This window comes from Xyrauchen texanus, chromosome 12, assembly GCF_025860055.1.
Source record: "Xyrauchen texanus isolate HMW12.3.18 chromosome 12, RBS_HiC_50CHRs, whole genome shotgun sequence".
In the NCBI taxonomy this organism is placed as follows: Eukaryota; Metazoa; Chordata; class Actinopteri; order Cypriniformes; family Catostomidae; genus Xyrauchen; species Xyrauchen texanus.
Window position 1 is genome coordinate 33,658,228 of NC_068287.1, and position 19,011 is coordinate 33,677,238.

Here is a 19,011-nt window from a genome sequence, read left to right on the forward strand (position 1 = left end):
GTGTGTGTGTATACATACCCTGTATCCGGAGGCTTTCTTGGTATTGTATAATGAAGTACTCTTGGTTGTGTTGTAGTTTTCTGAGGTCATTCTCTGTGTCTTGAGTCAGTATTCTGAGCTCCTCAAACACCTGATTTATCTGATGGTACTTCTGCGACATGCTGTCCATCAACCCGCCCACTGGTGAGCTCGACTGCCAATCAGAGTCACAGAAACACATGAGTGACATCCAACTCCACCACTTCATTAATCATAAGCTGACAAGTCGTTATTTATGGAGCATCTTTCAGTACCTTCTAAATGAGTTATATGCCTTTACCTTCTATTAGGAGAACAATGTTAGTTAGTAATGATGGAAAAATATAATTATGAATCTTCCTTCTGGATGTAATTTTATAATTTGGTTGTGATGTTTTGCCTGCATTTTTAATTACAGTACTTGTGTAACGAATATTCAAAAACATGCAAGGAACCATTTTATTATTTAGAAGTTGAGTACTTAAAATAGAACACAGTAGATTATCAGTGAATCTTTTTTTTTATTTTCTCCCCTTTTCGCCCAATTTGGAATACCCACTTCCCAATGCTCTCTAAGTCCTCGTGGTGGTGTTGTGACTCGTAAATATAAGTATAACATAAATATATAGTCTTTGAGTGGGTGTGTCTATGAAGAATTCTCAATTCTGACAAAACAGATTTGGACCAAAATTTCTGACAAAATTATTGGACCAAAAAACTCGGATGGATGTACTGTTACATCATCTTCAACAGCGGAAAAACTTAGATGTTATATTTGAAACCAATCTGTCCTTTGAAAATCAAATTACCAATGTTTGTAGAACAGCATTCTTCCACTTAAGAAATATTGCTCATGCTCTCTGTTGCTGATGCCGAAAAACTAAGCAATATGTAATATTTACATTATATTCATGATGATAGCCAGAGGGGAACTGGCCCCCACAGTGAGTCTGGTTTTTCCCAAGGTTATTTTTCTCCATTAATCAACATCTTATGGAGTTTTGTGTTCCTTGCCACAGTCGCTTTCAGCTTGCTCACTGGGGTTATTAATACAATTACGATTAACAATCGTATTGTATCTAATTACACAATGATGATTCATCGACATTATAGACATTACAGTTTTATCGTCTATTAATGCTGATCTTCTGTAAAGCTGCTTTGAAACGATGTGTGTTGTGAAAGGTGCTATACAAATAAAATTGACTTGACAATAGATTATGAGAGGGCATTTTTATGTGTCTATGCAGGCTTCTAGATTTATTGATATATTCTTCAGATATATGGTTTTATGAGATGTCAGTTCATCTTATAAAATCTGAAATTTCCTCTTTTGCGCTCGTAAAACTAAGCCTTCACTTATATGTGGCAGATATGTGTTTGGGGGGTAGATATTCAGAATATGTATGTCCATCAGTGCATGCACAAATCAAACAGACAAATTTAATCTGTGATGCTCATAAAAGTCAATCTCATGTACACTGGCCTGGTTTATCAACCATGATGTTCCCATTGAATTCTTTTACAGACCTATGACAGTTTATAATGCCCTTGATTTAAACTAAGTTAAAGGAGGTCATAATTATTTCCTGGATGAATAGATCAAAATGTAATTTTTCCGCAAGAGCAGGGCATTCAATTTTGTCATTGGATTATTAGTTCTATTAGTATTTTATATTCATTTATGTGTTATGCCAATGTCTGTCCTGTCTTGTCTGTGTAACCGGTTCTTTTTAAAGATTCATTCAAACCAATTCATTAAGTGTTAGTTAATCATTTGAATCTTAAAGGGAACTTTGGGATTAAACCCACGAGGTGGGTGACATGTTGGAACAATCAACAATGCAGCACTTGACAAACATAGCGACAAACAGCAGTAGTTAAAGGTGCATTCAGTAATGTACACTCACATGAGACTGTACTCATAATAGTTTTCTATAAAAAGTGTTTTTATTATACATGGTGTGGGTCACCCCCTTCACTGGGTTTCACCATGTTGAAATGACATGACCCACCATGTTTCACGAAACGTCGAAGAAAATCATTGGCTGCCACCTATGTAGATATGCTTGGCTATGCTTAGATTTGCATAGCCAAGAGTAAAATGAATACAATGAAAGAGTAAAATAAATCCCATAAAGGTAGCATAAAAGTAATCCATATGACTTCAGTGGTTACATCCATGTCTTCAGAAGCAATACGATAGGTGTGGGTGAGAAACAGATCAATATTTAAGTCCTTTTAAACTCTGAATTTAAAAAGTGGAGGTTTATAGTAGAAAAGGATTAAAATATTGATCTGTTTCTCACTTAAAGTGATTGTTTCACTTCAAAAGACACGTATTAAACCAAGGGAGTCTTATGAATTACTATTATGCTGCCTTTATTGTAATTTGTGGAGCTTCAACATTCTGGCCATCATTCACTTGCATTGTATGGACCTACAGAGCTGAGATAGTATTCTAAAAATCTTTGTTTGTGTTCAGCAGAAGAAAGAAATTCATATACATCTGGGATGTCATGCAAGCAAATGATGAGAACATTTTCATTTTTGGGCGAACTATCCCTTTAACATGCAGTGTGAAGACATCTGGGAACACCTGTGATGTCTCTTTTTAACCAGTACAACAACATACTGATTCACCATATTGAATTATATCTCCCAGCGCTACTCACATTAGTTGCTTCTCTGACAAGTCTTTGCTCTGTGTACAGAATGTGCTTGATGCATCTCACCAACTCCAATGGACAACGATCATATGTGCTCTAAATTCACACACACACACACACACACACACACACACACACACACACACACACACACACACACACACACACACACACACACACACACACACACACACACACACACACACACACACACACACCAGAAAATAGAGAAAATTAATCAGAAATAAACACACCTCTACCTACTGTCTTGTTTTACTTTTATACACTCAGTACACCCTATAACACTAATGACAGTAAACACAGAGGGTGTGCCAGTATTCTCCTGATTGGCCTGTTCTTGAAATCATTATGCATAGATATATTCAACGTTCATATGTAGTAGGTGCCCACAGACACCACATTACTGTCACAACTTGTTCTTAACCAGTAGGTAGAAGACATTTTCATGACCATATGATTACTGTCTAAATGTATGTCAGGTACCAATATTTTGAATGAAAAGATTTAAACGATAATAAATTGAATGTATAGATGTCTCCAATAAGAACTTCATAGGACATAATAATGTTATCGAGCTGGTTTGCAGGCAAGGTTTACTTTACACAAGAACTTACCGAAAGCAATATATTGCTGATGAAATATTTTAGATCTACAGCTAAACTTGAAATAAATAATTTTAAAAATATATCTATAAGGTATATTTACATATATAAGATTTGACTCATTTCCATAACTTTTTCAGCCTGGAACTCAGGGTCAAGAAAACCCCCCAAAAATGTTTTGAGATGTTAATAGATATGTACATGTTGCACATCACTGAAAAAAATTACAGCCCTCTTTATGTTTATTTTTAAGGGTATAGTGGTGGTAGGCTTTTCTTTTTTTATAGTATATGCCTAAACTCTGAGTTGTGATTGTTAGTACAATTATATATCATTTGAATCTGAAATCCATTTACTGAACTGCATCATTCATGAGTTTGCATTACAGCAGAAAATTCGAAATCATGCACGGATGTGACATCTGTTCCTGGCTGGCGCAAGTTCAACTCACAGAACAGATATGAGAGGGGCTCTGTGGTGAGAACGCATTTACAGCTGAGAAATATAAAATCACACATGGTTGTGACAACGGTTCCTGTCCAAGATATGAGAGCAGACTTTTACATTAAACAAAGTGGTAAGATAGGAATCACTCTTCAGAATGGGCCGCAGTCCATAACCAGAACGTAGTGAGCAGGTTCGCCGCATTTCTGCTACTCGCGCGCCAAACATGAGGCAGTTTGTTTAGAGATGCACATATTCCATTGCGTACTCTCCATACATCTGATCATAGAAAGGATAACATTGATAGAAACCCAAATCTCAAAGTCATGTCAACTCTCTTTTTGGTTTCCTTTACACTGTGCGAAAGAGAGCAGGATTTAGGGCAACAGGGTCAAGATAAGCAGCCAAACCTAAAGATTATATGGGCACGTGAACACTAAAATTACATTATGTGTCTTACTGAATGCAAAAAAAATTCTTTAGAAAAAGAGGGATGAGTTGAAATTATGTTAACAACTTTTTGCCACAAATATTGTCAATAAAGTTTAACTTGTATTAAACCCCGAAACATTCGTTGTAAGAATAAATATCTATGAATTTAAACAGTATTTGGTCTCTAAGCAGTCTTGGTGGCAATGCCTGCTTTTACTTCATCTTCAAAAGCTTGAACAAAATATACAGAATCTTTGATTTTCAGACTGTACTATCATCTTCACTCTTCACACGTTCATAATTTTGTCTCATGATTGATATAGAGCAAAGTGCCTGAAAACACTTTAGCTTTCTCTCAAATTTGGATGTTCAGCCATCTCTATCTTGAGTGAGTTGTTGTGCTTGACCCTTTCCCGACCTCTCCACCTTCCTGCCTAAATTTTTGCATACTTTCACAACCATTTCATAAGCTTTTTTTTTTTTTTAAATCTGATGTGTGAACGAACCAGGGGGGTTGAATGACACTTTAAACAGAAAATCAGGTTTTCCCAGGTTTTGTGTGCTACCTTTAGCTGCGAAGCATAATGTCCTAATTTGATCTTGAGTAGAAATCCATCCTCTCCCACTTGATGCTCTGCTTTCTTCTGTAGTTCCTGGATCAGATTGTCCAATAAACGCTTGGCTTTAATCTCCTCCTGAGGGTTCTCTAAATCTATCGCATCCCTGACAGAGCACACACACACACACACACACACACACACACACACACACACAATACTATTGATTAAAAAAAAAACTGACAGTGGCAGTTAAAATTCACTCAGGCGAACACTTCACATACCAGAGTTGGCCCTCTATCCACTGGGACAGGTAGTGTCGAACTTCTATGGGGAAGTGTTGCCCGTAGAGAGATTGCATCTGGTGTAGAGCATCTCCTTGCAGCTGCTGGGCCTGGATCCACACTGCCATTTTCTCTCTGAGAGAGTGAGTGAAAAACAGAGAGAATGAAAAGTCAGGTAAGTAGAAGAGTAGAAGGCAGGTGAGAGCGAGAAGAGAAAAAAGAAAGAGAGCCACAGGGTGAATCTCACAAGACCTGATAAGAACATGTCCAAGGCATATTTCACCCCAAAATAAAAAATATAGCTAGAAATAAAAAAGGAATAGAATTAAGTCTATCTGAGGCCTATTATGATTTTCTGCATTTTCATTATGTTCATGCTAAGCACATTTCTCCCCTCCAATTCTCATTATCATAAGGCAGAACATTTTCATTATTATATATGCATATGTGAGTGTGTGTGTATGTATTATATATATACACACACACACATAAGCACTGCATATACAGTGGGTACGTAAAGTATTCAGACCCCCTTAAAATTTTCACTCTTTGTTATATTGCAGCCATTTGCTAAAATCATTTAAGTTCATTTTTTTCCTCATTATTGTACACACAGCACCCCATATTGACAGAAAAACACAGAATTGTTGACATTTTTGCACATTTATTAAAGAAAAACTGAAATATCACATGGTCCTAAGTATTCAGACCCTTTGCTGTGACACTCATATATTTAACTCAGGTGCTGTCCATTTCTTCTGATCATCCTTGAGATGGTTCTACACCTTCAATTGAGTCCAGCTGTGTTTGATTATACTGATTGGACTTGATTAGGAAAGCCACACACCTGTCTATATAAGACCTTACAGCTCACAGTGTATGTCAGAGCATATGAGAATCATGAGGTCAAAGGAACTGCCTGAAGAGCTCAGAGACAGAATTGTGGCACGGCACAGATCTGGCCAAGGTTACAAAAACATTTCTGCTGCCCTTAAGGTTCATAAGAGCACAGTGGCCTCCATAATCCTTAAATGGAAGACGTTTGGGACGACCAGAACCCTTCCTAGAGCTGGCCATCCAGGCCAAACAGAGCTATCGGAGGAGAAGAGCCTTGGTGAGAGAGGTAAAGAAGAACCCAAAGATCACTGTGGCTGAGCTCCAGAGATGCAGTCGGGAGATGGGAGAAAGTTGTAGTAAGTCAACCATCACTGCAGCCATCCACCAGTCGGGGCTTTATGGCAGAGTGGCCCGACGGAAGCCTCTCCTCAGTGCAAGACACATGAAAGCCCGCATGGAGTTTGCTAAAAAACACCTGAAGGACTCCAAGATGGTGATAAATAAGATTCTCTGGTCTGATGAGACCAAGATAGAACTTTTGGCCTTAATTCTAAGTGGTATGTGTGGAGAAAACCAGGCACTGCTCATCACCTGTCCAATACAGTCTCAACAGTGAAGCATGGTGGTGGCAGCATCATGCTGTGGGGGTGTTTTTCAGCTGCAGGGACAGGACGACTGGTTGCAATCGAGGGAAAGATGAATGCGACCAAGTACAGGGATATCCTGGACTGAAAACCTTCTCCAGAGTGCACTGGACCTCAGACTGGGCGAAGGTTCACCTTCCAACAAGACAATGACCCTAAGCACACCGCTAAAATAACGAAGGTGTGGCTTCACAACAACTCCGTGATTGTTCTTGAATGGCCCAGCCAGAGCCCTGACTTAAACCCAATTGAGCATCTCTGGAGAGACCTGAAAATGGCTGTCCACCAACGTTTACCATCCAACCTGACAGAACTGGAGAGGATCTGCAAGGAGGAATGGCAGAGGATACCCAAATCCAGATGTGAAAAACTTGTTGCATCTTTCCCAAAAAGACTCATGGCTATATTAGATCAAAAGGGTGCTTCTACTAAATACTGAACAAAGGGTCTGAATACTTAGGACCATGTGATTTTTCAGTTTTTCTTTTTAATAAATGTGCAAAAATGTCAACAATTCTGTGTTTTTCTGTCAATATGGGGTGCTGTGTGTACAATAATGAGGAAAAAAAATGAACTTAAATGATTTTAGCAAATGGCTGCAATATAACAAAGAGTGAAAAATGTAAGGGGGTCTGAATACTTTCCGTACCCACTGTACATATACATACATGTATAAACCATATATATACACACACACCACAATATTTAATGTTCCATTGCCTTATTTAAAATTTTTAATCATTGCTTTACAATAATCCATCAATAAATACTGCATTACAACAATGAAAATCTAACGAGAATCAAAAAAGAAAAAAGAAAAAAAAAAGGGAAAATGCCCAGACCCATTACAGTAATGAGAATATCAGTGTAAAATGTGTCATGAATATAATGCAATTAAACAAATAAATAAATAATACCTTTATTTATCTTTATTTTTACTTTTAATAAGATTTATTAAAATATGTTTTTATGGTCCTTAAAAGGGGCTTTATGTTCTTTAGGCAAAATCTAAGTTTTTTCTTTTCTTTTGATTTTCAGTCAGAAGTCTTGAGATTTCCCACTTAGATGGAAAACCTCCTGCGTAATACACATGATGGAGGGATGTTTCATTATGTGACACTCCGTGGGCTATGTTATGTCCACTCTTTTCGCTCCTTGTGGATTTCGGCGAAAGCACTCGTACACATTTAATGGATTTGTTGTGTAAACAGGCACTTTGTTGGCACTGAGTCTATGTGTGTGTGCAAGAGAGAGGGATTTTAGAGACAACAGTAGACAACATGAAGAGGAAGGAAATGAATGTGCTTCATTTTTTCTCAATCTCGTTTTTACATGTCAGACAGAGACACACACAAAAATTCCCATTCTTACTTATTTATACTCATTTAAAGTACCACAGACAACAAATGCATAGAAAATGCAGGTAAAATGAGGAAACTTCAAAGAGTAAGACGAAACACAAAACAGTGCTGCACAGAGGAGGAAGTAGATTGAGTGTCTCTGTGTTTATGTGTGTTAATCTCATTGGATAAGTCTGTCTTTAACCTCAACATCCCCGCATGACTTACTTTTCAATCTGCCTACTGGCACAGTAAAATCTACACAATTCCACACAAACATAAAGACACTTTATTTGTCAAAAATGTACTCTAAACTGCATATGCAAACATCAGTGCCGGTCGGGTCATCTGATCAGTCCGCTGACATATTTTTACGATGATGATTGCACGGACTGAAAGAAACCATTAGCAACTGCGGAACACTGGATATTAAGAGCTTTAACGATTTAGACAGAAGCATAATGCATTAAAGAAGAGGCCCTATTCTTCACTTCAGTGGCATTTTATTGTTTCTCCTGAAAAGTCCACTTAAAATGTTCATCTAGGGTTTTTGCATAAAAACAGGCACAATTTAATTAAATTACCATAGTTTTTTTTTTCTTGACTTGATTTTTTGCTACAGTTACTTCTCTATGTAAATTACCTCATTGTAAATTAAATATAAAAAAATATAAAAAAGCTTTTTCTCCTCCCTTTTAGAAGCCCATATATTTGGCTAACATAATGCCTGACTATATGGTTAGTTCCAATTTGTTAGTTCCAGTTATTTTTTTCCCTGCTTTCCGTAACCCTATCAAACCAGACCTGCAATGATTTTTTTTAACCACTGTTATAAGAGTATATGTACAGTAATTAGTATATTTAACTTTTATTTCAGAAGAGAAGTGCAAATTCTGTTTTCCATGTTCCTTTTGAGTGTCTCGGGTCACTTTGGAGATGAACAGCTTTCATGCAAGAAGAAGAGTTGAAGGCCACAATAATTTCTGCAGGCTTTGTTGTGGGTTTCCAGTGAATAAAAACATTGAGTAGCTACTGTAGATATTTTTCATTTGTTCTCCTCCTACTCTAAAAACACACTGTTCTCAATTACTGTGCATCAGACTATCAGCAAGCATCCGCTAATGTAAAGACTACATTTATAAAGGCCTTTAAGAGTAGGGTGAATGAAAGTGAATTAATCTAGAGTCCTAGAATTTACTTGTTAAAGCACATTTATCAGGTGCTGTGTATTCTCAGCTACCTGTCATGTTATTTAACAGAATTGTGCTCTATATAAACTTTTTTTTTCTTCAGGACACAGATTTTACATTGGCAATTAAATGGCAAGCCAATCCTAATATAAAGAACAAACACAAAGCCAGACATTGCTTTATTATTAACCCTATTACCAAGTGACTGATGAATTCATGTCAGCCAACATACTGTAGAGTTTGATTGAATATGTGTTTTCTCCATCCTTTTAAAAGTTTACAGTATAAGCTTATTTTGCTATTCTAACTATGCACAATTTATATGATTGTTTGCATTTTATTATTTGTATTTTCCCTGCAACCCTATCAGAAAAGCCTAGCGACCCATTTTTGTTTTGTAACCCATATGTTGACAACCTCTGGTAAGAAAGCATCTGCTAGGAACATTCATGTAAGAAGAACACAGTAACTAATCAGATCCATTTGAGACAGACTTTTATCAACATTGATTTGAGCTGTTAAGGTGAGCTGTCTCAAAACAGAAGTAACTAAGAAGGGAGTTCACAGCCCGCCTCTTCCTGTCTTGTTACAATGTTAGTGTGTGCGTTTATGTGTGATCATGTGTGTGTGTTTCCAAGCAGTGTCGCTGCATAGACATACTTATATTGAAAGTTGCACACCTACACAGACGCAAAAACCACAGATTTCCAGTTAGCTTACCACATACACTACACTATATATATATTTTAAAAAAATGCAGACATAAAAAAGACACTCATTGCCAGAGAACTAACCACAAAGACAAACACTTGATTCCGGTTGATGTGATGGATGAAGGAGACTGATGGCTGATGTGATTTGGACAGTTGCCATTGCTTGCAGAAATCAGGTCAGAGATGCCATCTGAACTTGTGAAGCATTCTTAACCCTGATGGGCCTCTGTTGCTATTAACACTTCCTTGTACATCTCAATACTGAATACACATATTAAACCAAGGGAGTAGTATAGATTACTTTTATGTTGCCTTTATGTAATTTTTGGAGCTTCAAAAGGTCTGATGACCATTCACTTGCATTGTATGGACCTACAGAGCTGAGACAGTATTCTAAAAATCTTCATTTGTTTTCTGCAGGATAAAGAAAGTCATTGACATCTGGCATGGCTTGAGTAAATTCTAGTCAATTTTCATCAATTTAGGTCAAGTACTTATATTTAATTTCAATTCTGAAGTATTTTTTCTGTAGTATTTAAAAAAATTATATATTTCAAGTCAATTCTGGTCAAGTTGAGTGAAGTCCATATACTTCAAGTAAATTCTGAAATATTTTTCCTGTGGTATTTTTGTTATATTTTCTGCATATTTCATGTTAATTCTAGTCAAGTCAATTCCAGTCAAGTTAGGTCCAGTTTTAATATATTAAGTCAATATTTCAAAGTAATTTTTCCAGTAATTAATTTTTTTCAATATATATATATATATATATATATATATATATTTCAAGTAAATTCTGATCAATAAAATTAAATATATTTCAAGTCCTTTCAAGTCAATATTTTAGGTGTATTTTAGTATAACGGTAGGTAGTATATTTTTAGTATATGGCATATTTTAAATAATTACAATTAGTCCAACTTTGTTTGTCTAACAGGCTCTTGCCAAACAGGTTTATAGTTGTGAACACAACCCTGAGGTCAACTGGCCTCTTTTGAATTGTGATTATTAGGGGCAAATAACGTTTTCTATGCAGCACACAATCTGTCATGCATAAAACACTGCATTTAACTGAATAAGCTTTTCATCTGCATTTAACTACCTTAGTCTCTACTGACCTAAACTGCAGATCAAGCTGTGATTCCATCACATTGTGAATTCTGGATTTCTTCCCTGTTGAGAGCAGTATGTGTAAAATCAACAGCACTACTGCCTCATGCTTGCTTGTTTGTTCTGGGGCTCCTCAAGGATCTTCCCAGTGCTATTGCCCATATGTTCAGAGAAGAGCTGTTTCATGGTTAAATAAGCAGATGACACAGAAGACCTGTCAAACTTCTCAGAGAATTCAAGTTCACTGTCTGAATGATCCACAAATAAGGCTGCAACAACTTTAAGGAGATTTCAGGAATCGAAACGCTACTGATTGACTTTAACAGAAATGCAGGTGCAGTGATCAGCTTTCTTTGTGGAATCACAGTTTAAATATGTAGTTATACAGTCCTGGATAATATGCTATGCTTTGATATTAAAAGCTTAAACTGTGATTCTGAACTGGTTAATCTTCAGGACTCAGATTTTACATTTTAAATCAAGTGGTAAACTTACACAATACCAGACATATAACCTGTCTTTAATGTAGTCTGGGTCATATTTTCTTATTAGTCAACATGGGCTATCATATGAAAGATTAATTTGTGAGTTTGATTGGATGCACAACCTTTGAAGTCAACAACAAAAAATATGGGGAGCATTTTCTACTTCCTTTTAAAAGTTGATGAGCCCATTTATTTTGCCATCCCAACTTTGCAAGATTACATGGTTTGCTGCATTTTATTATTTGAATTTAGAATTGTTTTTATTCCTGCAGTCAGAACAGACTTGTGACCCAGCACACTGCAATCTATGTGTGCTATGAAGCATACAGGTTAATTCAATTTCTGTACATTGGTGTAAAACTGTAATACTGAAAGTGTCTTCAAGCAAGCTCTGTGGCCTTCCGTAGCTCCAGGACATTTGTGACATCAGAGCTATGGAGGAGGCTAAGAAAATAATGAAGTATCCTACATGTACAGTCTTCTCAAATACTTTAAACCTCCACCTTCAGGGAGGAGGAACATAATTCCTCCTTTCAGTACAAACAAATAAAAAAGGCAAGTTTCATTCCCCTGGCTGTAAGCCTTTAAACAACGGCAATGCTGACCAAGTGGGCATTGGATGCACATTGTCAGTGCTGATACTTTAATGACAAAGTAGACTATATAATTTATTAGATGGGTCTCTTGAATTGTCGATTTTGATTGGTCAATGGTGCCATCTTGCTGTCTGATATTTCTCGAATAACAACCGCACATCCCGGGATTAAGACAAATCAAACCGGTCATCCGGGTATTCAGAGTAATCTTTCCTACTTCTTAGATCACTGTGCTATCTCTACAATTAAGCTAATAAAATCATTTTAACTACTGATCAACTATTAACCACAATTAATCACAATTGGCTCCTAACCGCCGGCCTGGAGATGTCAGGGCCGCTGCCAGGGGGCGGAGGAGACCCCTACCAGCCGCTGAAACGCGGCGGGGTCTGAGACAGCCGACCATGAGCGGGGATGGGCTCGCTGCCAACCGACTGGAGAACCGCTGCCAGGGGCGGGGGAGACCCCTTCTGTTCCCAGAGAATGCGGCGGGGTGTTCTGTCCACCAGGGAGGCACGGCTGTTGTCCACTAGAGGGTGGAGGAGTGGCCGAGGACCAGACTACGGCGTATCGGAGAACCGGCGAGTGAGTTTTTTTTTCTTTCTCTCTCACCTCTCTCTCACTGTCGCTCCACGTTGGCCTTTTTCCCTCTCCTTTAAATGTTACAGTTTTTTTTGTTGGGGGGTACTGCACTGTTACAGGGAGTACCCCCTATTTTTCATTATTGTTTCCCTCCCCCTGTCCCCTCCCAGATTCAGGCAGACGGGGCATAAGGCAAGCCCTCCCCCAGAGAAAGAGGGGCTCCCTGGCCTGAGAGAATGAGGGAGGAACGTGACAGGGCAGAGGGCAGGACCGGGTCGTGTTTTTACAAACCCGGTCCCTTATCAGGCTAATCAAGCCTCCAAGAGGGATAAAGGCCAACTGCGGACGGTGGTGCGACAGAGAGAGAACTTTACGGGCAGCTGTCCATCCGTCCTATGTGTGTGTTTGTGTCTTTTGGTTTATTTCATTATTAAAATATTAATTAAATTGTCAAGCCAGTTCTAGTCTCCTCCTTTCCATTGAACTGCTTTACAATGACCTTGGTCTGCTTTACAATGATTAAATGGTGTGCAATTTAATTTAATAAATAAATAGTCTGCTCAGGCTGCTCACTTCAAAGTTTGTGTGATATACGATGTCAAAAACGTATTTCTCTTTAAAAGAAAATGATCTTTCATCGATTATGTTCATGAAAGGGAAACAATCTTTTAAATACTAAAGTTGTTAGAAAAATATTAAAAATACACTCCTTTTTATATTTATTTCTTCATTTATGTCATTTATCTATATTGCTATGCTAGTTTCATGTCTTTGATATCAGTCCATGGTCTCTTTCTTCAAACATGATAAAACAATTAAACTAAAATACATTTTTCATGTACATTGACTGAACAAATATCTGTCTAATGCAACAGGAGTCATTCATATTTTTGGTCCAATTTCTCAGAAAGAGAAAGGCTGTAAATTTTAAATGTGAATGTCGGCTAAAGGTTAATTTTGTCAACTTTGAGTACCCTAGCATATTGAAGCTAATCAGCAAAAACCAAAAGCCACAAAACTCCAATTTTGACTTCATGGGGTCTTTAAAATGTTAACACAGCTTTGTAAGTAGCATAGTAACAATAACTCATTAATCCTACATCTATTTTGCCCCTCTTCTAACCACATACAGTAATATATGATACAGATAATTACAGCTACAACAATAATATGCTAATAGTAATCACACAACATCAGGAATCAATCACAATTGTTATCACAAGAGAATAAATACCAGCAAATAAGCTTTACCTCTTATCTTAAGCTCTCTGTTACCATCTAAGAACAGGAACTTCTGGAGAGGAAACCCAGAAAACCTGTGTGTGAGAGAGAATTTTATGAGTGGTTTGCATAGGCTAAAACAAATCTAATCCTCAAAATAATAAAATATTCCACAACTATGATTCAGTATAATAATAATAATAATAATAGCATACTATTAAAGTATAAAATAGTAAAGCAAGTTTTTGCACACCATGCTCTTTCACAGAAAACCTGTTTGAGTAAAAATAGACAGTATAAACATAAAAAATTATTATTTTAGTTTTTTTACTGTATAGTTGTATAATTGTGCATATAAATGAAAATTATTAAAAATATTATTCATACGTGTTCATTCAGAGAAAAAACTGTGGAACATTAAACATTTTGAATCTACTTCTACATATGTTTGGTTGAAATAATGGTGCCTCTGATTAAAGGTCCTCCTCTCTACAGAAGGAAAGATATACTAAGCGAGAGAGAGAGCAAAAGAGGAATACAGTATATCTCCACTGACAGTTGAAGCATGAAATGTGTTCAACCTTGATCTACGGGTGCTGGGCACATTCGCAACCCACAGCAATTAGCAAACTGAGAGGACACACACACACACTTGGAGCGATCTAAATGGGGACATACCATAGACTTCTATTGTTTTTATTTAATGATACTTATAATTGCTCAAGGCTGACTCTAACCTTAACCTTATTTATACAGTACACTAAAAGAAAATATTTATCATATTTAAAAAAATGTAAGTATATATTTTATTTGGAATAATTTTTCTAAAATGTCTTCAAAAATAAAAGGTTTGTCAGATTTGGCTCACTTTTGGGGACAATTTAAAACACTGGAGAGCCAACTGAGTGAATAACTGAAACTATGCATAATGAGTACTCATGCTGAATCAATTATAATCTGTGGTTCGTTCATAAAAAACAGCTTGAAAAAAAATAAAGAGAATTGATGTGTTTTGGAACAATCTTGTAGACATGAACTGCCCGAGTTTCTGCCATGAACTAGGACTAAGACTTAGCTAGCTCTTCTAAATCAAAACCTGACACCTCCAAAAAAATTATTAAAGATCAGCTGCAGCCAGCATGGTTGTGAACCACGCCCACATTGCAAGCAAGAAAGTTTATTTTGACGTGAATGATGTCACAAGAACCAATCACACCATTTTAAAGGTTGTTGAGTGTGTGTCAGATGGCACCATCCACTTTCATTGTTTGGAAAAGATGAGCCTAAACATTCGACGAGATAACTCCCTTTGTGTTGTCCAAAATTCGTATTTTTCACCCCAAAAAAATAATAATAATAATAATAATAATAATTTTTCAAGCGATATGATGCTGACTAGATAAATGAAAGAATTAAAATTGTGTGCACTATTCCTTTAACAGTCTGGACATTTAAACACATGCTCGCAGCTTTGTCAAATAACCCAATAGATGAGATTTTTACACACATTCAACACAAGTGACTTTTGAAAGCCGGCCTGCATAAGACCCCATGGGGAAGATTATGCAATCTCATAGAGACCGTACTCTCTTTTGACAGAGGTCATGATAAGATTACAGGGAATTCATGTAGTGAACTATGCATGACAGGTGTTAATGAAGCAAGGAGGGGAAGTTTGTGTGTGATCTGATGCGATAGCACCGACAGAGAAAGATAAACAAAACCATTTCTGTGCAAGTGCTTGTGAAGAGGGAAAAAAGTCAAAGTCAGGTTTATTATAATTTACAGAACAATGGACAAAACGAAATGAGCTCCCATCAAGAAACTACAGTCCAAAATGTATCATACTGCATACTCTTAGAAGAAAAGGTTCCATATAGAACCCTTAAGGGTTTTATCGCTCGCTTCATATTTGGGACCCCTAAATTGTTCTATATAGAACCCTTTTTAAGGATTCTATCAAAAGAACCCTAATAATATTATTAAATCATTTTACATCAACTAGAAGTTAACATTATAACCATAAGTAAGATTAATAAACAAGTAATAATGAATAAAAACAAATGACCAGTGAAAAGAAATTAAACAATTTTAGCACTGGGGCAGATACAGAATAATTTTGTTGCTGCTGGTCTGACAAACTGAGTGAGGTCTTTTTGATACAACAAATTGTACAAAACTTCACTTCACTTCAGCCATCTCCATGTCATCAGTTGATGCCGACTCTCTGCACTCTCTTAAGGGTCTGGACACCATTTGAAAGATCAAGTTGAGGATGGATGTGCTGAAACATGAAATAAACTTACATGAATAGGAGTGTTGTGTTTTATCTGTAAGAAGATGGTCAAACTAATTATGCTGCACTCCAGAGCCACTGCAGAAAATAACCATTATTTATTATCATAAAAACCTAAATGCAATGCACTATAATGAGAAATAATAGAAAAATATGTACCTTTTATGATATTGTTTAAGTCAGATGTCCGCTGTGACTATCACTTGTCATGACTCTGATGATGATGATGATGTCCAGAACTTCAGAAGTGCTCTGAGTTTGGTGAAGGTCTTTGCTAAAATAAATATGATATTAATGAATATATTAATATATTGATATTAATATGATTCATATAGTATTAATATGTTAAATGAATATGACATCTTCAATAAATACACAATTATCATATCTTTGTTCATGACAATAGAACTACATACACCAAATACTCACAAGATTTCCATCACTTCCTCTCTTTGACTTTGGACATTTGACATATTCACACTCTTGAATAGAGATTGATTAATCAGTGCAGTTAGCTTAATTTGATGCTGTGATGTGCTCCTGGAAACTGGTTTCATTTTTTCCCATGTTTTCTAGATGTAAAGAAAATGTTATTATAACATAAACTGGTATCAGGATTACTAGTCAATCCACAACAGAGATTTTAGTGATTCAAGTTGGAAATTACTTACCTCCTGGTGGAGAATATCACAGGCCTGGACAGTTTTTGTCTACATTTATTTGTGCTTGCTGAAAAAAATGCGTAAATCATAAATTATTTAAAAGTAAGGTAAAAATAAAAAATGTATCAACAAATGAATACATTTCTCTTACTTACCAGGGTAAAGTCGCCCTCCAGCTTTCAGCTCAACCGACTTTCTATGAGCGTTAAAATTTGAAATAGGATGCTCGCACATTTTGATCACTCGTGTGAGTTAAACGTCTGTGAGCGCGTGGCTTAAATGAGTCTTTGCGCTATGTAGATAGGGAGAAAAAACAGCGCTGCATCCTCAAGTTGTTTGCTGTTTATGATAAACACAATTTTTTGCATCATTTGTTTAGTTATGAGTCAAGAACAGACTATACCATATAAACCTGTCGTCTAAAAGAGAAAGGACATTGGATATGTAAGCATAGCGTAGTTCTAGCGGGGAGACTAGCAGCTGTACATCATCGCACCATTAGCTAGGTAACTTCTAGCCAATCACAATTAAGCCATTGCTTTATAAGTCTGCTCACATTTTATCGCATTGCTGTTTCAGTTGTGCTAACACAGCAACCTCCACCACCCCACCACCACCAGTCGAGTCCCGTCCTGTACGGGGGTAGGCTCCTCGCCCCTGCCTCCTATGTCCGGCAGGATATGACGGTTTTGAGTACAACTACTTCGGACCACCAGACGGGGCTTATGCCAAAGAGAGACCTTTTTCTTTTTATATTCATAAAAAATGTCATTTTGAATCTCACTCAAGTCTGCAAGTCTTCCTGATAGAACTGATCTTCTGTCATTTATTATTTTCTAATCAAACCCAAAGATGTAGTACATTGTAAAAATGTCTACTGCAGTATGAAAATGCAGATGCAAAAGGAATATAGTGTAGTGTTCAAAACTATTTATAAAGAAAACTTTCAATAATGTAATTTATACATAAACACACATACTCACATTAAGCAACTGCCAACCCAAAGAACCCTTTTGTGCAAAAAGAGTTATTTTTCCTGTAAATCTTAGTTAATAGAACCTTTTTGGCATAAAGGGTTCTTTGGAGCTGAGTACCCTAGGGTTCTATATAGAACCCAATAATAATAATAATAAGTGTACATCCAAACAAACATATGAAACAGTATGCAATATCTGCCCTGTAGTGAAAAACACTGCTACAACAGACAATTACAAACAATAAATTGGCCTCAATTAGATGTTTATACACAGTAAGATAATAGATATACTGCATGCCTCAGACTCATTTAATAATCATGATATTGTACACATAAGTATGAACATTATAAACTTTAGGTAGTATAAACATTATAAGCATAATATAAATGTAAAAAAATAGTAGAAAAATAATACGAAAAATGAATATAAATATGAGACTGATACGGTGTATTTTATTCTATACAAATATCTATATTTTTTAAATGTGTGTTCAATAACCGATATGCAGAAATTAATTTTAATGATTGCTAATTAAATAATCACTATACTACAACAATAATCATTATGAATACTTTATTAGAATAATTTATTTATAATTTATTTTAAATAAAATATATATATTATTTTATTTCTTAAATAGTTTCAGTTGGTTATGTTCTGTACAATTTAATGATAGTCCAGCAAAATTATACTAAAGAACAAAAAAAATACAATTAAGTACAAAACTGCTTTAGATGGCAAACTTGCATTTGTCCGCTATGTCATATGGTGACACAATTATGTACAGTGATCTTGCACGCACACACACACACACACACACGCTCACGCATGCACGCACACACACAACACTCAACTCTCCAAAGGCTGCAAGAGGAGCCAAGGGCAATTTTTTAAAGGGGGGCAATGTTCAAACGGCCACAAACACACACACTATCTATGTGTATGTGTACACTTGTGTGTTTATTTGTGGCTGCACAAAGACAACCCTGAGGCTGTTGCGACAGTCACACTGTGTAAATACTTTCGAGCAGATATCCAAAAGAGCATTCCTAACTCTATCCAGCTGCAGTATAAACACTAATATGATGAAGCAATTCCAAACAAATCTCCCCACCATTTCCACACTGACCCACGTTAAGGGTCTTGGGAGGATGAATAAAAGCATATTTATGACCGGTGAGGATATAACAGTCCCGACAGAGGGGAGGATTGGTGTTACCTGACCTTATGGAATAGAAACACACACACACACACACACACACACACACACACACACACACACACACACACACACACACACACACACACACACACACACACACACACACACA

The 19,011-nt window shown here is 36.5% G+C and overlaps 1 protein-coding gene across 2 annotated transcripts in view; it reads right to left on the reverse strand.

Annotated features, from left to right (window-relative positions):
• Positions 1 to 19,011, reverse strand: part of LOC127652635 (signal transducer and activator of transcription 5B-like) — a 117,292-nt gene that overhangs the window by 33,072 nt on the left and 65,209 nt on the right. The window contains exons 2-6 of one of the 2 annotated variants that reach the window (XM_052138894.1): positions 13,776 to 13,840; positions 5,028 to 5,162; positions 4,753 to 4,909; positions 2,694 to 2,783; positions 19 to 193 (exon numbers count right to left, since the gene is read on the reverse strand). In XM_052138894.1, the coding sequence (XP_051994854.1) occupies positions 19 to 193; positions 2,694 to 2,783; positions 4,753 to 4,909; positions 5,028 to 5,155 (550 nt within the window). In that variant the 5' untranslated portion in view covers positions 5,156 to 5,162; positions 13,776 to 13,840. The remainder of the gene's footprint in view (positions 1 to 18; positions 194 to 2,693; positions 2,784 to 4,752; positions 4,910 to 5,027; positions 5,163 to 13,775; positions 13,841 to 19,011) is intronic. The other variant, XM_052138895.1, reaches the window with a different exon arrangement.